The sequence below is a fragment of the Schistocerca americana genome, chromosome 9 (assembly GCF_021461395.2).
Source record: "Schistocerca americana isolate TAMUIC-IGC-003095 chromosome 9, iqSchAmer2.1, whole genome shotgun sequence".
Classification (NCBI taxonomy): domain Eukaryota; kingdom Metazoa; phylum Arthropoda; class Insecta; order Orthoptera; family Acrididae; genus Schistocerca; species Schistocerca americana.
Genome location: NC_060127.1, coordinates 41377234 through 41400650, shown reverse-complemented (window position 1 = coordinate 41400650; position 23417 = coordinate 41377234). Strand labels below are relative to the sequence as shown.

The 23417-nt window shown below is 43.0% G+C and overlaps 1 protein-coding gene across 1 annotated transcript in view; it reads left to right on the top strand.

Annotated features, from left to right (window-relative positions):
- Positions 1-22944, top strand: part of LOC124551240 (GILT-like protein 1) — a gene marked incomplete at its 5' end in the record, with an annotated part of 105492 nt that extends 82548 nt beyond the window's left edge. The window contains 3 exons of the mRNA XM_047126235.1: positions 12874-13020; positions 18959-19021; positions 22799-22944. Coding sequence (XP_046982191.1) covers positions 12874-13020; positions 18959-19021; positions 22799-22861 — 273 coding nt within the window. The remainder of the gene's footprint in view (positions 1-12873; positions 13021-18958; positions 19022-22798) is intronic.
- Positions 22945-23417: the final 473 nt, after the last annotated feature.

Below are 23417 nucleotides of genomic sequence, written 5' to 3'. Positions count from 1 at the left end.
GATTTAATTATGTATTATCAAGCTCTAGCATGAGAACACCTATCTGCTGGTGGATAATAATTTTGATTTTTAATGTATTTTCATTCGTTGTCAACACTAACGATATCTGACTTTTTAACTCCCAGTGAGACACAGAACTATTTGCGAGATGACGGTTCAAGATGCTATTCTGAGCAGCTGGTGGAGAAAAATTCGGTAGCTGACGTCTCTTTGTGTGTAGTCAACAACGATGTGTGTGGGGCTCTATTCCCAGTGAGCGCTGAACTCTTCGTCATACTATTTCTAGTTCAAACCTGCTCACATGTCACTGCTGGTGCAACAAACCCATATTTAACGTTCGTTTTCTCTAGAATATAACAGCGATAGGTGCCGGGTTGGAGTCCTAGGAAGGAAAAAATTAATGTTTCGTCTCGTCATTTCAGTTAAAACATCTAGCTACTGCGGCGAAAATCCGATATGTCACATTTGACTGTGCTTCGATAGCAATCCGATTAGGTACTGGGTCCGAATTCGTGTCCAACACAAAGCTTTACCTCACGGCATTTCAAGTAAGTTACTTGTGAAGAAGCAATATTTAACATCCCTCGTAGTTCGTTAACAGGGACAATAGATGCTGGGTAGGAATTCGCGTCTGTTAAAAATGTTTGCGTTATGCAATTTAAAGTTAATATTTGCTAACTGATACTGTCTAAAATCGAGGTATATCACTCTCTGTATGCCTAATCAGGAATGACTGTTAGTTTCCGTCAGTCACGAAATCTTTGCTTAGTCTGCGTGAGCTGGGTTCGAATCCATATGCGGAACAAGACGGTTTGTCGTGTCATTTAAAGTTCATACATATTCTCAACTAGCTGCTCGTGAATAACTTAAATTTTTAATGTAATTTTGTGTTAAATAATAAGTACGGTATGTTACTTTGAAGAGGAAATCATGAATACGACGAACTTAGTACGTGCATTACCAATCTGACGTAATAATAAGAGTGGTAACATTTCAGGTATGTCATTTATTGTAATAAATGTGAGCTTACAAGCCTTAAGGACAGTCTTATCTGTGATAAGGTGTTCCCTGATATTTGTAGTATCGTGGTATTACTTTACATCTTGAGTTATTGCGATACAGAGCAGTGTTTTCTAGTGGTGACTTATTGGAACCATTTTCAATAGTCAAACGACTGTACCAAGGAGCGATTAGAGGACCTGCTAGACAGCTGCGTTATGCCGGTTGCATGCGAATCAGGCAAAATGCAATTCAGGTCGTTCGGATACTTTTCAGCACGACTGTACATCTCGAGGTGAAAACGTACGAAAATGCACAACTGCACTTTTGCGAACTTCTGTTTTATTTTCGCACCAATACCGTTGTGAACCCACCATCTGGTTCAAATGGTTCAAATGGCTCTGAGCACTATGGGACTTAACATCTGTGGTCATCAGTCCCCTAGAACTTAGAACTACTTAAACCTAACTAACCTAAGGACATCACCCACATCCATGCCCGAGGCAGGATTCGAACCTGCGACCGTAGCGGTCACGCGGTTCCAGACTGAAGCGCCTAGAACCGCACGGCCACACGGCCTGCCCCCATCATCTGGTATCAATGCATTACATTATCATCCATTACATATAATCATTTTGATAGTACACTTGATATTATAGATGAGTAGGACACAAGACAGGACATAGATAATGTCCGTTTGACGTCAACAGTGTGTCACATTTTACTTTTTTTGAATAGGACAATGTTCCTCTCCAATAATTTTTAGATTAGTTACAATAAGCTTACGCTGCAAGAGAATTCGCTTGTATTTTTCAATATGTGGTCTGTTGTCGGTTTGAAGTGTAACTCCACCGAGGGCTGTCTGGAGTAGGGTGGAGATAGCAATATGAAAGTTGCGAGCTGTCGAAGGCGATATTCATATTCCTAATGCGATTAGGACATCGTATACTCTTGACGACGTTTAGCATCTGTGCGGTCAGTCACCCAATTTCAGAATTCATGTTGAGTAACCCTGCTAAATTCCCATAATATTGTCAATTTATATTGATGAGTAATATGGATAGTCGTCACGTTCATGTGCCGTCTACAACGCAACTTTAATGTTACTATCCTAGGAACTACCCTGCAATACGTTTTGTATTTCATAATCGGAACTATCTGCATTAACCGTCATCAGAGCAATGTCAGGGAACAGAATGCAGCAGTGCCTTGGTATCTAGTTGAGGACCTGCTTGAGTCGTGTTCTAATGAAAGGGTAGTTGCTGGTTCACATTATATTACACTAGCGAGAAGTACCGACTTTTCCTTTTCTCTGCAAACATCCAGAACTAAATTCAGTAACTAAATGCTAAGAATATATTTGCATTGTGCCAACTCAAAGATCAATAGATATGGATATAGATATAGATGTTTATATTTAAAGCCATTCTCGTTCTGCGTTGGAATAAACATCATTCATTATTTGCTTGTTCTTGTTACGATTGTTATTGTCATTCTCTCACTCGCAAGAGTTTTCACATTCCTATTTGGTATCGATGCACATGAAGAGTGGCTATGAAAGAAGGGAATACTGAATGTTACGTCATGCAGAATACACTCATTTACTTCGGCTCCTCGTGATCTACGCTACAGGAGAAGCGAGATACATAAAGTTGACAGTTTAGTTTTGAGACCTAACCCACGAGGGGGGAAGGCACAGTGGTCTGCTTCAGGAATTCCAAGCAATAAAACACAAAAAACAACCCAGGAATGGTTCGAACAGCTACTTTCATGCAGAGACATGCATCTGGAATCTGTTCATCGTTACGGGGTCAAACAAGAGGGTAACATTACTGAAACAATGATCGGGCTACTTAGTATATAATAGAGCATACAGATTTCAAGGAGCAAACGTATGAAGACGCAGACTTCCTCGTTATCAATATGTGCGGCATATCTTTCGTGTTAACGAAAGTAAATTCCCGCTTTACCTCTTCTTACGTCTCGAATGAAATGAATGCCATGAGGAATCGAATATTTGTTGACTGCGTCTCTTCTTGCTTCCATCCTTACCAACATATTTCTTCATTCTCGTGGTAATCATGACATTCTATGTGTATGCTGCGAAAGGTTGCACGTGGACAAATTCGACATCGAGGTGCAAAGCGTTTGGTATCTTACATTATATTCAATTCGAATAAGCTTCCGATGTATTTTTACTTCGTTTGTATTTTTAGATGATTATGAACGTTACGGAAAATTATCTCACATGCTTTATGTAGAATGAGAAACATTGAATGATCCGTTTTGCTTTCCCTACGTTGAAATGATATAATGTCGGCGTCAACAGCCTTCTTCCACGCCGGAAGCTGAAACTTGTATCATTCTGGATTAATGATAATTGAATGTCACAAATGTATACATAGCCCACAAGGCGACGTCAGAAACCATCAGGGGAGAACGCCGCATGAAAACCAAACGTGCACGCGCGTCTCCACTCCGAAGAACCGTATCGGAGAATCACGGCAAGCATTTCGCTGAAGAGCTGCCTCGTCAGAGAGCCGAGAAATGGCAGCGTCGTAGCAAGTATTTGTCAACACTCTGATAGTGCATTTACTTCCGGGTGTAGGCCGGCATTACCTCGCTAAATTCACTTGACATTCGTTTTCCACATCGAAGACTCGTACGATATAATCCACAGTAAGATGACACAATTAGAAAGTATATTTAATTTCTGGACTCCAAGAACAGCGTTCTTCACATAAGTAACACCTGTTTGTGTGTGCATTCTGGAGGACGACGGTGCAATCCCGCGCCCAGCCATCCTGATGTAGGTTTTCAGTGATTTCCCTAAATCGCTTCAGGCAAATGCCGGGATGGTTCCTTAGGAAGGGCACGGCCGATTTCCTTCCCCGTCCTTCCCTAATCCGAGCTTGTGCTCCGTCTCTAATGACATCGTTGTCGACGGGACGTTAAAACAGTAATCTCCTCCTCCTCTGTTTGTGTGTTCAAGGTTGCGTTTTGAGGCTCAGGCAACATCGCAGTGTCTATAGTCCGCCTCTGGCCGCCAGTGTGCCGTTAGCTCAGAGGTTCCCTTGTGCGTTACAGTGCTCGTACTATATGACATATCAGTTCGAATCACGGTAGAAGCCGCTGACTACAACCTTTTATTTTCCATTTTAATTAATGGAGTTGCAAACTGCTAGTAAAAATTCCTTATGCGAAATCTGAAGAATGCCTTTAAACATCAATCTTCGTCCGATTTCGACTTAGTAAATTAAGTTAATATCATGGATGTCTGCTTTGCAAATGCCAAGGTGCTTCACTGTAAAATAGGTCCTGAAAAGATTCAAACCGACTGTCAACGATACAGATTTGAGCTTTGTTCGTCATATAGGTCTAACATGTCAGAAGGTTGTTTATGAAGTGCACATGTTGATTAATATAGTTCCCTTCTTCTACATTTTTGCAATAGCATTTAATTGTAGACGTTTTCTAACACCGGCGTTAGCAATTCCTTTCCGTTCTCTGAAACCTTCAAAACGACAAATTTTTTCTGGTTTAAATCTGATGAGCTTAACTATCACTTCCTATCAACAATAAATGCTTCATGAAACCATACATGGAACTCCAAATGTGCAGCGTTCCTGCACTGCTACAGAGCATGCATTGCAAGGTATTCACACAGTTTATCGCATAGAGTTACCATAAGGAATGAAACAAGAACTGTAATACACTTTACACCACAGACGCTCACTCTGGCTTGACGAAAACATCCAAACATTGACCAAAAGTTGCACAAATAATTGAGTTTGAAAGGAAAAGAAACGAGGTATGAAGCATTTATAAATTCATCGAATGTAGTGAGATGGTTTAATTTCGTCCCAGTCTATAAAATTAATTTCGGGCCGAACTCAGCTCTTGCCGGTTAATGTAATATAATACCCGCCTACTAATCAGGGCGTCTGTCTCTGTTGCTTTTGAGCGTGAATGGAAATTGTAGAAATTTTCTGTGGAGCAACATTTAATAATAAAGCGTTTTAAATCATCAAAAGCGATGAGCGGTAGCAGGCGCTTTCGATAAAGAACGGGGGAGCGCAGCGCCGCTGCTGTCGCCACGGCCGCTGCCAATAGCCAGCAAATGGATCCCGGAGCTTTGCCGCATACGGCGTCCAGAGGAGAACAGTCTGCAGGAAATCTGCCGCAAAACCGTTACTGGATAAAATTTTGATATCGGTGTGTCAGAAAGCGAAATAGATTGAATCTGCGCTACCATTACATTCACGTCTTCAGCATTCAGACAGAAGAGGCTATAAAAGTATTTTATGGCAGCTGCTCTCGATCCACTGACATTATGAACAGAAACAACGCACGCTACCGCTAGACCACAGGCGTAATCAGCCTAGGGTTTCTCTATCATGGGACAAGTTTTCCTCCAGGAAGTGCCGCAGTCTACAGTGTTGCCAGATTGTGCAGATAACCGGACTTAGAGAATTAGCGAGTTGGCCAGTTTTTTTGTCCCATGTCGCGATCGGCGCGAACTTAGCCTCTGAAGCGGCCGGCCGCCGGTCGAGTTTTATGTCAAAGAGTGTACATCACATCTACCGATCTCCGTCCCATTCGCAAAATTTCTTCGTGTTGCGTCGTTCTTTCCTTTTGCGGGAGTTGGTGTCACGTACCCTGGCTCCTACATAACTGTTTGTGGGTAGTTTCATGGTTTTGTGTAAGGTTTCATCTCTATATTTTTCTCGTCATGTATCCTTTATTTACGATTGCGCTCTCACTTGAGCAGTTTTACCTACGCTGACGATCAATTGTAGCTGCACAAAATAAGTGAAAAAGAGGCAGTGTTCTCTTGGGGGATGCACGACTACATTAATTGTCACCCTCTTGATAGTAGGAGTGTACATGTACGGAAAATTTCAGAAACATTGGATGATTTATTAAAGAGAAAGAGCTTCACAAATTGAGCAAGTCCATAACGCGTTAGTCCACCTCTGGCCGTTATTCAAGCAGTTATCTGGCTAGGCACTGTCTGACAGAGATGTTGCATGCCCGTCTGCGAGATATCGTGCCAAATTCTGTCTCACTGGGGCATTAGATTTCCAAAATCCCGAGCTGGTTGGAGGGACCTGTTGATGACATTTCTAGCGTTCTCAATTGGGGAGAGATCCGGCGAACTTGCTGCCCAAGGAAGGGTTTGGCAAGCACGAAGACGAGGGGTAGAAACTCTCGCTGTGCGCGAGCGTGCGTTATCTTACTGAAATGTAAGATGTCTTGCAATGAAGGGCAACAAAACGAGGCATAGAATATCGTCAACACACCTCTATGCTGTAAGGTGTCACGAAAACAACCAGAGGGATCCTGCTATGAAATGAAATGTCACCCCGAACCATCACTCTTGGTTGTCAGGCAGTATGGCGGGCGAAACTCAGAATCATATCCCACCGCTGTCTGGGGCGTATCCAGACACGTCTTTACTGGTCATTTGGGGTCTATTCGAAACGGGACCCATCACTGAAGACACCTCTACTCCATTCAATGAGATTCCAAGCCGAAGACGCGTCTGGAGACGCCCCAACATGCCTGTTGCCTGCCATTCGTCCCGACAACCAGGAGTAGTGGGTTGGTGTGCCATTTGATTTCATAGCAGGACCCCTTTGGTTGTTTTCCGTGGCACCCTTACAGAACAGCGGTACGTCGATGATTTCCTACGCCCCGTTTCGTTGCCCTTCATACCAAGCCATATTGCACTTAACATTCCAGCAAAGTTATTTCCACCCGCATACTGCGAAACTTTGTACTGCTTGTCTTCGAGCTTGCCAAACCCTACCTTGACCAGCAAGGTCGCCGGATCTCACACCAAGTGAGAACGTTTGGACCATTTTGGGTAGCGCTCTCCAATCATCTCGGTATTTTGACGATGTAACGCGCCAAGTGGACGAAATTTGGCACTATACACGGTGGTCGGAAATTCCTGTTACAAACTTCTAGGAAATTGTTATCATTTGTTTGTCCATACGCTTACATCACATCCACCGATATCCGTCCCATTCGGATAATTCCTTTGTGGCGTGCTTTTTTTTCCCTCCCAGATTATATTCGGCTAACCCGCTTAAAGGTTCATTGCGCACAGTTCACGTGCAGTTTGCCAATCAAACGACTTCCAAGGACAACAAAAATTGGATTTTTCAATACGAAATGTAATTAAGCACCGTATTTAAAAATTTAAAACGTAATCTCCACACTAAAGCGAGAAGCTCCCTTCTATCTCCATGTTAAAATGTCCGTTTTCAATATACCTTTTCTCAAGTATTATCAGTAGAACACTGAAACTCTTTTGACATACATTTGCACTATTTGCTTAAACATTGACATTTTTAAGTCTAGTATAGTAAAATTGTAGATATAAAAAACGTGTTAATAATGACCCATTTTTGGCAATTTTTTTAAATAAAAAATCTCATCGGTTCCTTTGTAATATAACTTCAAAGCTGAAAAATGTCACTAATACAATTGACTGTTAGAATTTCATTGCTCTGGGTAAGTAGTTTCAAAGGAAAGGTATATTAGGCTAGAAAAAGACAAAATGTATGGGAAGGTGAGTTTAAAATTTCCTCGCACTTACAGAATATCTAATAAATTCCTGCTACGTTCTCATAATTGAAATTCACAGCTTCGTTGTCCGCCCCCGGTAGCTGAGTGGTCAGCGCGACCGAATGTCAATCCTAAGGGTCTGGGTTCGATTTCCGGCTGGGTCGGAGACTTTCTCCGCTCAGGGACTGGGTGTTGTTCTTATCATCATCATTTCATCCCCATGGACACGCAAGTCGCCGAAGTGGCGTCAGATCGAAAGACTTGCACCCGATGAACGGTCTACCCGACGGGATGCCTTAGTGACACGACATTTACATTTTTTTACAGCTACGTTCTCTGGCTTTGTCATATATTACTCTACCACTGATTTGCAAGCAGCACGCAGTGGGAAATTACATTTCTGAAATTTTGTAGAAGAGAGTGGTAAAATCACAATGGTACAAAGTTTCCCCTGCTGTTAACTCTTTTTCAATAGTACTCGTGCCATACGCAAACCTTATGTTGTTTTCATTATATTCACTGTTCTCTTCCAAGTCTTGCAGACCTTTTCTTGAAAACTCTGGAGGGCGACATCTGCATTTGTTTGCTCAGAAACGAAAAAACACTCGCTGCGTTATTACCAGAGAGCCTATGTGTAGTCTCTTTAGTTACTACCATTCTGGTACGCAGTTACAGGACGATCGACGAAGATAACGGTTCGCGCAGGTCGAGAAACGGACGCGATTGCATGGTTGCCGGTTCCAAGCGACAGTTGCGCTAAACGCACGTACGAGGTCTGTTCAGATATTCCAGAACTTTGTCCACAAAGTTTTTCTGCGCTCACCTTTTGCTTATTGTGCACGGTCTCCCTCGAAGTGCTCTCTTCCACAATTCATACACCGCTTCCAACGCTGTTCCACTTCCGGAAGCAGTCCTTATGCGCCTCTTGCTGGATCGCGCGAAGTGCCGTCTGCGAATTTTCTTTTATCTCGTCTATTGTTGAAAATCTTCGTCCTTTGAATGGGGATTTCAGCTTTGGAAATTAAAAACGACCGCAGGGCCCAGGCCTGGAGAGTACGGAGGACGAGGCAGTGCAGTGATTTCGTTTTTTGTGCAATAATCACGCATCAACAGTGATAAATGTGCTGGTGCGTTATCGTGATGCAGCAGCCATGAGTTGTCTCGCCACATTTCAGACCGTTTCCTTCTCACATCTTCTCGCAACATGTCCCGATAGTACCACCGATTAACAGTTTATCCCTGTGGCACGAATTCATGATGAAGTAATGCTTCAAAGTAAAGAGAACTATCATCATGGCTTTGACATTTGGCCTGACCTCACGAGCTTTTTTTTTGTGTTGGAGAACCTTTCCCGACCCATTGTGAGGATTGAACCTTGGTCTCGACATCATAACCGTAGACCCATTGTGGTTCTCTGAAGGAACATCTCGTTCTCATTTGCGCGATCGAAAAGCTCTTCACAGACTGCGAGGCGAAGGTCTATCAGGTCTTGACTCATGACCCGTGGGACGAACTTGGCAGCAACACGATGCATTCAGAGATGCTGTGCCAGGATTTCATGACATGATCCAGCTGAAATGTTATATTCTTGTGAAATCTCTCTGACAGTCAGTGTTCGATTGGCACGCACAATTTCGTTGACGTTCCTTACGCCGCGCGGGATTAGCTGAGCTGCTGAGTTAGCCCCTCTTCTAATTATAATCTATCATAGTCCCTCGAGCAAGAAACCATGCCCAGTTCTTGGAGAGAAGCTCAAGTCACAACCGTCTACAAGAGTGGAGTAGAAGTGATCAACAAAACTACCGTCCAATATCTATGACATCAACTTTTTGTAGAACCTTAGAACATCATTCATTCATTGGAAGAATCCTAAGGAAATGCAATTCGAAAACAAAGGAAGTAGGTTACAGTACGCTTGTTCACCCACTGCTTGAATACCGCTCAGCACTGTGGGATCCGTGCCAGATAGGATTGATAAAAGACATAGAGAAGATCCAACGGAGAGCAGCACGCTTCGTTACAGGATCGTTTAGTAATCGCCAAAGCGTTACGGAGATGATAGATAAACTCCAGTGGAAGACTCTGCAGGAGAGACGCTCAGTAGCTCGGTACGGGCTTTCGTTGAAGTTTCGAGAACATACCTTCACCGAAGAGTCAAGCAGTATATTGCAACCTCCTACGTATACCTCGCGAAGGGACCATGAGGATAAAATCAGAGAGATTAGAGCCCACACCGAAGCATACCGACAATCCTTCTTTCCACGAACAATACGAGGCTGGAATAGAAGGGAGAACCGATAGAGGTACTCAGGGTACCCTCCGCCACACACCGTCAGGTGGCTTGCAGAGTATGGATGTAGATGTAGATGTAGATATCCGAGATCAAACATAATGTGATATCTTAAACAGAATGACCTCCTCAGTGCCAAGCAGCATGGATCCCGAAAACATCGATCATGTTTTCTCACATGACATACTGTAAGCTTTGGATCAAGGCAGTCAGGTAGATGGAGTATTTCTTGATTTCTGAAAAGCATTTGACTCAGTGCCACACGTGCCCTTATTGTCAAAAGTACGATCATATGGGGTGTCAAGTGAAATCTGTGACTGGACTGAGGACTTTTTGGAAGGGGGGACGCAGCATGGCCGCGCGGGATTTGCCGAGTGGTCTAGGGCGCTGCAGTCTAGGACTGTGCGGCTGGTCCCGGCGGAGGTTCGAGTCCTCCCTCGGGCATGGGTGCGTGTGTTTGTCCTTAGGATAATATAGGTTGAGTAGTGTTTAAGCTAAGGGACTGATGACCTTAGCAGTTAAGTCCCATAAGATTTCAGACACATTTGAATATTTTTGAACGTTCCTTACATGAGCGTCGTCGATAGACGTCGAAGGTCGTCCTGAACGATGGTCACCTTTAACTTCCGTCCGGCCATTTTTAAACCGTGTGAACCATTCGTAACTCCAATACGACTTAAGACTCATCATCGTAGGCTTGCTGCATCATTTGATGTGTCTCTAAACGTTTTCTTGAGTTTCATGCAAAATTTAATGCAGACGCTTTACTCCTTTAACTCTGTCATCTTGAAATTCGCAATCTGTGCGACACAACGTTCTTCTGAGTACAGCACTGAACAGTAACTAACAGACATACAACGAAGAAACTTCCGGTTCAAAATGGTTCAAATGGCTCCGAGCACTATGGGACTTAACTTCTGAGGTCATCAGTCCCCTAGAACTTAGAACTACTTAAACCTAACTAACTTAAGGACATCACAAACGCCCATGCCCGAGGCAGGATTCGAACCTGCGACCGTAGCGGTCGCCGGTTCCAGACTGTAGCGCCTAGAAGCGCTAGGCCACCCCGGCCGGCAAACTTCCGGCAGTTACACATTAAACACAGGCGTGTGTAGGGATGCCAATAGCATGTCGCTCCAACACACCATTGGCGCGAAATTACGAATGTTCCGGGAATTTTTGAACAGACCTCGTACGTTCTTGCGCTGGATCTAAGCATGTATCCCTCAAATTATGTCTCTCGCTTGCGTGGAAGGTGTCGCTTACCACCACTATCAGCCATGACAACTGGCAACGAATGGAATAGAAATTTGCGAAACAACTCGCTAAGAACACATTTAATGCTCGCACTGTGTGCGACATCCACAGCAAAGCGCTCAGAACACCACTCAACGCTCATTGGCTGTCGGAGGATGAGTGACGTAGATGCGCAGAACGAACCTAAACTCGGCCGCCATTGTTTATGACACCAACTATAATTAATGTTACCCTCTCATGTGTAGAAACCGAACTCGGGGAAGATCAGTTTGGATTCCGCAGAAATGTTGGAACACGTGAGGCAATACTGATCCTACGACTTATCTTAGAAGAAAGATTAAGCAAAGGCAAACCTACGTTTCTAGCATTTGTAGACTTAGAGAAAGCTTTTGACAATGTTGACTGGAATACTCTCTTTAAAATTCTAACTGTGGCAGGGGTAAAATACAGGGAGCGGAAGGCTATTTACAATTTGTACAGAAACCATATGGCAGTTATAAGAGTCTAGGGACATGAAAGGGAAGCAGTGGTTGGGAAGGGAGTGAGACAGGGTTGTAGCCTCTCCCAGATGCTATTCAATCTGTATATTGAGCAAGCAGTAAAGGAAACAAAAGAAAAATTCGGAGTAGGTATTAAAATCCATGGAGAAGAAATAAAAACTTTGAGGTTCGACGATGACATTGCAATTCTGTCAGAGAGAGCAAAGGGGCTGGAAGAGCAGTTGAACGCAATGAACAGTATCTTGAAGGGAGGATATAAGATGAACATCAACAAAAGCAAAACGAGGATAATGGAATGTAGTCGAATTAAGTCGGGTGATGCTGAGGGAATTAGATTAGGAAACAAGACACTTATAGTAGTGACGGAGTTTTGCTATTTGGGGAGCAAAATAACTGATGATGGTCGAAGTAGAGAGAATATAAAATGTAGACTGGCAATGGCAAGGAAAGCGTTTCCGAAGAAGAGAAATTTGTTAACACCTAGTATTGATTTAAGCGTCAGGAAGTCGTTTCTGAAAGTATTTGTATGGAGTGTAGCCATGTATGGAAGTGAAACATGGACGATAAATAGTTTGGACAAGACGAGAATAGAAGCTTTCGAAATGTGGTGCTACACGAGATTGCCGAAGATTAGATGGGTAGATCACATAACTAATGAGGAGGTATTGAATAGAATTGGGGAGAAGAGGAGTTTGTGGCACAACTTGACTAAAAGATGCGAGCGGTTGGTAGGACATGTTCTGAGGCATCAAGGGATCACCAATTTAGTACTGGAGGGCAGCGTGGGGGGGGGGGGGGGGGGGGGTAAAAATCGTAGAGGGAGACCAAGAGATAAATACGCTAAGTAGATTCAGAAGGATGTAGGCTGCAATGGGTACTGGGAGATGAAGAAGCTTGCACAGGATAGAGTAGCATGGAGAGCTGCATCAAACCAGTCTCAGGACTGACGACCACAACAACAACAACAACAACAACCTCTCATGTGGAAATAAAACTGTTTCATTTGTTATTTCTTTTCCGCATGTCCTTGCAAATGTTTCTGTAAATTTTCGTTGTCCTTAGATCACTCCTTGTTCATGGGGGCCCTCTCTTGAAGAGAAAATTTTATTACAATCATTCTTTATATTGTGTGAGAAAAGGACAAGTCGAGTTTCGCAGGAACGCTTCTTTAGATATCCGTGTTGATTTGTGGATACAAACATTTCTCCCTCAAGGGAATTTACTGTCATTCACTGTCGGGTTTGTTTCCAGTGCGCCGGCGACCTGGGGATCAGCTGGCAGCCGATACTGGAGTGCTCCAGAGGTTCGAGGGGCAGCCTGCTGCTGAAACGAAACGGGGACGTGACCGGAGAGCTGACCCCGCCGCTGCACGGCGTGCCCACGGTCACGCTCAACGGGGTGAGTAGACGGCCCGACTGTTCTGTAGGCTACAGGGCAGAGACCAGAATTACTTTTTAAAATATTTTGTTTTTGGTGCAATTTGCCATATCATGGTGATGGATGGGGATCTTTCTTTGTTCGTGTAAGAACTGTGAAACGGAACAGATATTGAATAAAACGAAACTATACGGTTCCAGAAACCTTTTCAAACATCTCTGATGTATATGTGCATACTGAAGCGACGATTGAAAATTTGTACTTGGGCCAGGATTCAAACCCAGGTCTTCTGCTTTTTAGACAGATGTGCTAGCCACTACACCACCCTGGCACAGTAGCTTTACACAACTGCACGGACTACCTTAGCATACCTCTCTCCTTAATCAAAATTCCTATTCACGCCTCAGTTCCCTATGGTATTCCCGCTAAATTCGAACAGCTTTGCAGAGGCTCTCCTGCTGTACTGGAATAGCGCCAAGGCATCGAGTGAAATGGGGAACCGTACTTGAAACCCAGGCGTTGGTTTATGTTTCTTTCGATTAAAGTGCCTCTGCCTGGGTTTCAAGCAGGATCCACCGTTTCGTTCGATGTTGAGCTGCTATTGCTACACAACTGAAGAGCCTTAGCAAAGCTGTTTAAGTTTAGGCTCAAATGGTTCAAATGGCTCTGAGCACTATGGGACTTAATTTCTGAGGTCATCAGGCCCCTAGAACTTAGAACTACTTAAACCTAACTAAGTACGTCACACACATCCATGCCCGAGGCAGGATTCGAACCTGCCACCGTAGCAGTCGCGCGGTTCCAGACTAGCGCCTAGAACCGCTAGGCCGCGTTTAAGTTTAGGGGGCATGCCAAGTGATGAAATGGGGATCGCATGAGATGCTGCCATAATTCGCGCTATCAGCTCTTCATCCATCTCGATATGTGATTCGGATGGCCCCAGATGAAAAAATCAAGAAGCCTCAAGTTGAGAGGATGTGCAGACTATGCCAGCAGCCCATCACGTCCTACCAAGTTCCCATTAAGGGTCTCACCAAATGATTTCGCACCGCATGAGTGAAGTGTGCAGGTGCACCATCATGTTAATACCACATACACTGTCACCCATTGAGTGGGACATTTTCCAATAATTTTTTTGCAGTGCAGGGACTGTGTGTAGTGGGGCTATAGCTCTGTTGTAGAAATAATTCAAAAGCCAAGATCGCTTAAACACTGTTTACTAGGTGACCGGTTTCAACACACTGAAGGTGCCATCATCGGATCTGTGAAGACATAACATGACAGGCTTGAGGGAGGGCTTACGTGAGTTACACTATATACATTAATATTAGTACGGTACCACATACCTCAATGTAGCTTAATACACTCCTGGAAATTGAAATAAGAACACCGTGAATTCATTGTCCCAGGAAGGGGAAACTTTATTGACACATTCCTGGGGTCAGATACATCACATGATCACACTGACAGAACCACAGGCACATAGACACAGGCAACAGAGCATGCACAATGTCGGCACTAGTACAGTGTATATCCACCTTTCGCAGCAATGCAGGCTGCTATTCTCCCATGGAGACGATCGTAGAGATGCTGGATGTAGTCCTGTGGAACGGATGGCCATGCCATTTCCACCTGGCGCCTCAGTTGGACCAGCGTTCGTGCTGGACGTGCAGACCGCGTGAGACGACGCTTCATCCAGTCCCAAACATGCTCAATGGGGGACAGATCCGGAGATCTTGCTGGCCAGGGTAGTTGACTTACACCTTCTAGAGCACGTTGGGTGGCACGGGATACATGCGGACGTGCATTGTCCTGTTGTAACAGCAAGTTCCCTTGCCGGTCTAGGAATGGTAGAACGATGGGTTCGATGATGGTTTGGATGTACCGTGCACTATTCAGTGTCCCCTCGACGATCACCAGTGGTGTACGGCCAGTGTAGGAGATCGCTCCCCACACCATGAGGCCGGTTGTTGGCCCTGTGTGCCTCGGTCGTATGCAGTCCTGATTGTGGCGCTCACCTGCACGGCGGCAAACACACATACGACCATCATTGGCACCAAGGCAGAAGCGACTCTCATCGCTGAAGACGACTCGTCTCCATTCGTCCCTCCATTCACGCCTGTCGCGACACCACTGGAGGCGGGCTGCACGATGTTAGGGCGTGAGCGGAAGACGGCCTAACGGTGTGCGGGACCGTAGCCCAGCTTCATGGAGACAGTTTCGAATGGTCCTCGCCGATACCCCAGGAGCAACAGTGTCCCTAATTTGCTGGGAAGTGGCGGTGTGGTCCCCTACGGCACTGCGTAGGATCCTACGGTCTTGGCGTGCATCCGTGCGTCGCTGCGGTCCGGTCCCAGGTCGACGGGCACGTGCACCTTCCGCCGACCACTGGCGACAACATCGATGTACTGTGGAGACCTCACGCCCCACGTGTTGAGCAATTCGGTGGTACGTCCACCCGGTCTCCCGCATGCCCACTATATGCCCTCGCTCAAAGTCCGTCAACTGCACATACGGTTCACGTCCACGCTGTCGCGGCATGCTACCAGTGTTAAAGACTGCGATGGAGCTCCGTATGCCACGGCAAACTGGCTGACACTGACGGCGGCGGTGCACAAATGCTGCGCAGCTAGCGCCATTCGACGGCCAACACCGCGGTTCCTGGTGTGTCCGCTGTGCCGTGCGTGTGATCATTGCTTGTACAGCCCTCTCGCAGTGTCCGGAGCACGTATGGTGGGTCTGACACACCGGTGTCAATGTGTTCTTTTTTCCATTTCCAGGAGTGTATTTATAAACCATACATGAGGCAGACCAGATGATATAAAATCATTGTTACAAAAATAAAAAAACAACTGCTCTCACGGTCATTCTTTTCCATCAGATATGTAAAACCGCAGTTACAAGATAAAACTATTTGGTACATGACCGCTGCTCGACTAACAACGGTCGACATCACACTGTCCTATTCTGTGCCAGTTTACCTGCTAGTGGTTCACAACCAGCCACTAGATAGCGCTGTCCCAGCAGTGCACACACAGTCCCACGGTATAACCGCTCATTACTACTGCAATATAACTTTACTATTACTCTTAATCAAATACCCATGCAAAGAACACTTTCGCATACACTTACTGAACATACTATACATGCTATGGATGCTATACATACTATGAAGTACGTCAATTACAGAGCAAAAACATCTGAGGCAAAGACATTACCCACATTAGCACCATACAAAACTACATATTATAATTTACCCTTATTCATACATGGAAGTTAGGAATTTACACATAGTGAGCTGTTCAAAACACTACTTCGATACAGTGTGACAAGTGATTAAACCTATATGCTGGGATTGACCTGTCTAACCTGGCCTTCCGTAATTCATGTGCTTATGCAGGTTTTCATAGTTGGCCTGTGCTACGTTCACAATGAGTGTATAGACGGTGAGAGCCTTTTATGGTACGTTAGTACTTTTTTTAGCGTTTACAATACCTAAGACCGTAGTGCCCAAACAAGTAAAGCACAGCATATAGGTTTAATCACTCATCACATTGTATCTGAGTCGTGTTATGAACAACTTACTTCCACATATGAATAAGGGTAAATTACAATATGTAGTTTTGTATGGCGCTAATATGGATAATGCCTTTGCTTCAGATGTTTTTACTCTGTAATTGACGTACTTCATAGTATGTATAGTATGCATAGCATGTGTAGTATGTACAGTAAATGCATGCGACAGTGTTCTTTGCATGGGTATTTGATTAGCAGTAATACTAAAGTTGCATTGTAGTAGTAGTGAGTGGTTATGCTATGGGGATGTATGTGAATTGCTGGGACAGCGCTATCTAGTGGCCGGTTGTAAACCACTAGAATTGCAGCATGTAAACCGGCACGGAATAGGGCAGTGTTATTCGAGCAGCGCTATCTAGTGGCCGGTTGTAAACCACTAGAATTGCAGCAGGTAAACCGGCGGCACGGAGTAGGGCAGTGTTATTCGAGCAGCGGTCATGTACCAAATGGTTTTATCTTGTGACTTCGGTTTTACATATCTGATGGAAAAGAATGACCATGAGAGCAGTTGTTTTTTATTTTTGTGACAATGATTTTGTGTGAGCTGGTCTGCCTCATGTATCGCTATATGCAAATGGTTTATAAATGTTAAGCTACATTCAGGTATGTGGTACTGTACTAATAGTAATGTATATAGTGTAACTCACGTATGCCTTCCCTCAACCATGTCATGTTATATCTTCACAGATCCGATGATGGCACTTTTAGTGTGTTGAAATCAGTCATCCAGTGAACAGTATTTAAGCGATCTTGGCTTTTAAATTATTTCTATTTTACAATAACTTTGGCTGTGTTTCCCCTAAGAAGATTAATGTTTATCTGGGTTTAGTCGTCGGGAGGAATGTATGGACCAATCAGATTGTCGCCTACCAAACCAGTGCAAACACTTATGGCGAAACATTCTCGGTGACTACAAACAAGGTTGCATGCGGATTTTCCAGTGCCCACTCGTGTTCATTGTAGCCGTTGAACACATCTTCCCCTGTAAACGATGTATCAGCTGGAAAAAGTCCAGAGTGTGAGAATTCAGTCTGAATGCCCCACTTATGCAAAAACCACTGGCAGAATTAAATGTGATGCAGCAAATCTTCTAGGTTAAGGGCTTGAAGTTTCTGAAGGCAGTAAGGGTGCAAATCATCTTCATTTGCATACACCAGACAGTGGAATGGCTTGCATCCATTTCTCAAGCAACACTTCACGAGGTTGTTGAGGATATGTTTCGCAGCAGTGCTAATGCCGCCTCTTCAAACTCTGGTCTCCGCACAGGCTTTGACGACTGTGGCTGTGCAGCCTTTGCATCTGTATCACAAAATTAATGCATCGGGTTTTAATGTAGGCCTAAAATGCATATGCACGATTGTGGTACCTTGTCAGCAGACAACTCACCTCAAGTGCATCTGTCTCTCTTAGGACTTTGTGGAGGGCAGTGAACATGCGTGGATCTGGCACTCAGTTATTTGGAAACAGATAAATGTACCTCCACTGAGCTGTGTGAGCATTTCCATCTGCCACACTGTAAGCCCAGTGCATGTCTGCCCTTTCCTCCCAAGAAAAGTGCTCCATTTCCCATCAGCTCTGCACAGTACAAAACACAAGAGTGCCTTACTTGCTGACACACTGACACAGGGCGAACCAGATTCTACAGTATGCACAGTAACTGCCCTCTGTATGACATTGGACCAAACAGGAATTTGTACTGCCAAATGCAATCTGTTCACGTTCCAGAAAATGCCAGAAGAAACTCTATGGTATTGTCCCATCAGGAATACCTGATACCATATTGACTCATATGGTGGGTTGTATGCCTGTCCTCCTGGCAGTGTGTGACACTGTTAAATGAGGCCTAGTGCCGAACGCTAATTGATGCAGACATGGTTACTATGTGAAACTTGCTTGTTATGATCCGACCCTACCAGCGCTCTCAGTGTTTTACATTTATTTTAAAAACACCCTGTATAACTGCGCATTGTCTAATAGTTCCACAGACGAATTTCAAATATCTTTAATAATGCTGTTTTTCACAGAACATTCTCCTGAAGTAAGAACATCATTTTTAATGTCATATATAAATTTCCCCTCTGCAGACTTGTTAATTAGTGTTTGTCCTACTTTAGCATTTTACCCCTTTTAAGGTCAAATCAGTGTAATCATAGCGTGTAATCAGTGTATCACTAAGAGGTTCTGGGTCTTCAGTGCAGCACATATGGCAGATATTTTCTTATTAAGAGCAATATTCAGTCCTTATTTTTTCAATTTATTTTTAATCAAATGAGAAATTGCTGACTTTTAACTATCAGATATATTGTTTAAATGTAGATGTCTTTTTTGACACTAGCAGTGCTGGTAATCATCTTCAACTGATTTCCTGTTTATCTGCTTTCAGAGCCGGGGAGACCAAACAGCAATACGGGCAGACCTCTGGGGTGAAATTTGTGAGCTGTTGTCGGTGAGTGCTACATTCTTGGTGTTGAGCTGTTGCACATCAGTGTACCACTGAATCCTCTTTTGCTCTTTTGACAACTAATGCAGATCAAAGATACTTAAATGCAAACATTTTTTGTCACACTTAAGAGAGATTATTATGAATATTAACTGAAATTCAATAATAATTGTAATTAGTCAATATTATTGATATTCCCATTTTCAGGTAAAGTTATAGCAATTAAAACACACAAACACTCGTCATATCTGGAAAGTAGGAACCAGACAATTTTCCTCTAGTGTCTACAAAAAGCAAACAGGAAAGAGATCTGGATCTGTCTGATGTAATGTAAAGTGTGTGCTTGTTTGGGGGGAGGGGGCGGGGTACCACAGACTTATTTTCTGGATATTTCCTGCCACTGAATGTGCTAGATGATTCAAACATGTTTCTCTTCACATATAACACAGGTGATATGGGGCAGGTTTCCTAACATAATTCTAGCATAATTTCATGCTCTATACAATGCATGAATGGTTGTGTGGCTAACAGTTAGTGTCAATAAATTCTTTGTTTAAATTGTTACTAGCAAAAAACAAAATGAAATAGTCTCCAAAGTTGCAGGCTCTAAGGCAGTGTACCACGAACTGGAAACTTGTACACAAACAATGTCATACAACAGGAAAAGGAATAAAAATAGTGAGTACATATATTAGTCTCACCACTGATATTTTATCACGCCTGTCTTTGTTGCAGATGAACAACTAGAATGTCAGTATTAATTGTGCAAATACATCAAATGCACTACAACAAAAATGGCAGCATATGCCTCTAATTAAGAATACATCTATCCCTAATGAAGTCAAAGCCATAGCAAGTACTTTCTTTTGTAAGAAATTGTGAAACAGGTGAAATTCAATGGCAATAACAATGCACACTCTGCATTCTTTCCGCAACCACTCAAACGATAGCTATTCTGACTTATGAAAAATAAAAAAAACATAAAATTCTTGTAAGACATTAGATAGGCCACAATAGGAGCAGGAATCTTTAAATGTTAAATTTTAGTGCTATCACAATTCCTTTGCCTGAAGGTCATACATTTATCATTTTTTTCTGCAATAACTTATTTTTGTAGGACTGGCTCTTTTTGATCAGGTTGCGATGGGATTCCAGGTGGAAGTATTTTTAATTCACATTCATAAAAGATTTCGATATACACATGTAAAGTCAATTTTGCATTGTTGTAAAATCATTAATATTCATAAGATTTGCAACAAGTAATGTTATTAACATTCATCAGTTCAATGGCGTTTTTTTGTTGTTAGAATTCAACATTGCACAGTTTTTTGCTTTGAATGCAAAGTTCAGGATTTGATGCAATTTTCGCATTAACAGAGCAAATGATCTATAGTAATGATTACAATATTTTACTTCACCAGCATGTCTCTCAAGGTTGGATAATCATCACACTTCCATACCAGTTTCCTTTAACTTGCCGCATAAGCTCCACTGATTCATCTCATCATTACAAAGGTGAATATGGTTAGTCATATCACATATGCAGGTCAGTTTGTATTCACAAAGGCTCTTTACATTTAAATAATTAATTCAAACTGCCCCCAAATTCAGCTTGTCAGAGTGATCTTTAATATTATTGATACCTAATCTGACAAGATCCTCAATATACTCGTAAATAAACATCAGAAAATCTTGCTCCTGGAACATGCATCATCATATTCCAGACACGGAACAATCAAATAGTTGGTATTGCACTGACTAATGTTTAAATGTAGATGCCTTGTTTGACACTAGCAGTGCTGGTAGTTATTTTCAACTGACTTCCTGTTTATCTGCTTTCAGAGCTGGGGAAACAAAACAGCAATACGGACAGACCTCTGGGGTGAAAATTGGTATATAGCCTGTTAAAATTTTAACAATCAATTATGCTGGATATCTGTGCCAGAGTTGTTCGTTAACAAGTTGACTGTCCTAACACAACTCTCACCCCAGTCTGTGGTCAACATCTCTGGGCTAGATACAGTTGCTTTCAGTCTTCCAGTTTTGGGCTAGTTGGTTGATTATTGTCATTGACTACCTCTGTAATCACTGGTGGCTGATTCCTTCAATCATTTTCATTTGTTTGTTACTGCCATCTATTCTGCCAGTGATTGTTATTATCATCATCATTATTATTATTATTCTTCGATGGAATGTAATCTGGATTGTACAGACGTATGTGGTGTTTTTGATTATGTCTAATATTACTATGGTTCTTCCTAGCCATTGGCTGGCTTTGTGCTGATTTTGCGAATTCAATTTCGACTTGTTGCAAACAACACTATAATCCTTGGGTGCATTACATGCTGGACTGTTACTTGCTTGACAAAGCCTAGATTCAAACACTGTTCATTTCTTGACTTAATATTTTCATGTATTAAATCAGTCGAGTCATGAACCAACATGAATTCTTTGAGGTTAACCTCTGATACAAGAACCAACGTCGTGAATATATTACTAACAGAACCTATCTTTGGACTGTCATTCCGAGATTAAGGTTGTGTACTACGAAATGCACGAGTAAACACTTTCGATTCTGCCCCATAAATGTACGCTGGGACTCATGTCGAGTGATCTGGGTGGCCAAACCAGTCACTGCAATTGTTTAGAATGTTCTTCAAACCTGTCGCGAGCAATTGTAGCCCGGTGACATGGTGCATTGTCATCTATAAAAATTCCATCGTTGTTTGCGCACATGGAGTCTAAGAATGGCTGCAAGAGGTCTCCAAGTAGCTGAACATAACCATTTCCAGTCCATTCCATGTAAACACAGCCCACACCATTATGGAGTCACCACCAACTTGCACAGTGCCTTGTTGACTACTTGGGCCCATGGTTTCGTGGTGTCTGCGTCACACCCGAACCCTACCATCAGCTCTTATCACTGAAATCAGGACTCATCTGACTAGACCACGGTTTTCCAGTCGTCTAGGGTTCAACTGATATGGTCACCAGCCCACAGGAGGCGCTGTAGGTTGTTAACAAAGGCACTCGCTTCCGTCGTCTGCTGCCATAGCACATTAACGCCAGATTTCACCGTACTGTCCTAACGGATGCGTTCTTCGTACGTCCGACATTGATTTCTGCTGACAGTGTTGTTTGTCTGTTAGCACTGACAACTCTACGTAAACGCGCTGATCTTGGACGTTAAGTGAAGACCGTCGGCAACTGCGTTGTCCGTGGTGGTAGGTAATACTTGTATTTCGGTATTCTCGTCACACTCTTGACACTGCGGATCTCGGAATATTGAATTTCCTAACGATATCCGAAATTGAATGTCCCATGCGTCTAATTCCTATCATTCCGCTTTCAAAGTCTGTTAATTTCCTTTATCATTCCCCACAATCATGTTGGAAACATTTTCACACGAATGACCTGACTACAAATGGCAGCTCCACCATTGTACTGCCCTTTTATACCTTGTGTACGCGATATTACCTTCATCTGTATATGTACATATCGCTATCCCACGACTTTTGTCGCAACTTTGTTATATAAAAAATAATTAAAAGTGTTGCATAAATGCATCCAGTTTTTGCCAATGTTAGGGAACGAAGGGGTGGATTATAGTGTGTTAACTCATTGGGCTGGTTGTATGAGTTAATTCCCACCGGAATCGACCGGAGACATCAAAATTGTAGTAGACATAAGGGAACCTTATTTTTACTGATGGTATTCTGGTTATCTGAGAGGACTGTCAACTATGGTCTATCAATAACTGACAACGTGCAAAATTTTTTTCAGGATCCGATACCTCCAAATTGTCCTGAGGCAGATGACTCTATAGTGGTTAACAATCCAGAATAGAAGAAGAGGAACTGAATGTCTACAACAGACTGCCAATTCAACTTGTAAAACTGCTTAAAATAAAATGATTTTTATAAACTTCATAGTTGCTATTCCATTCTTTGCTACATATAAAATTATTCATAAGGCTCAGTAACAATTTAGCGATATTCGAACCTTTAAAAGAATAGATGGAACTGCTTACAGTGTATATAATCTGGGACCGAGTAAGGATACCGAATTAAAGCAAAACAGAGACTACTGCAAGGGTGCACTACATCATCCAATCCTTCGAAAATGTGTTGTTGTAATCGACATTAAGAGACTAGTTTGACTTACTGGTGCCAGAGCTTGGTCTCCCTCTGCAAACAACACAAACGCTACCATGGCTTGCATGTGAAACAGATTAATTTAGGTGGGAGCAGGGGAGGTGCAATACCACACTTATCACTCAATCCCATATTTTTGCTACTTAGCGACATAAAGCTCTTATCTCCGAATATGGGTCAATACCTGGTTGTCTTTCTGCATGAGCTAATCAGAAAGGACACCAAACAGCCATGTAAAAAATCATGGA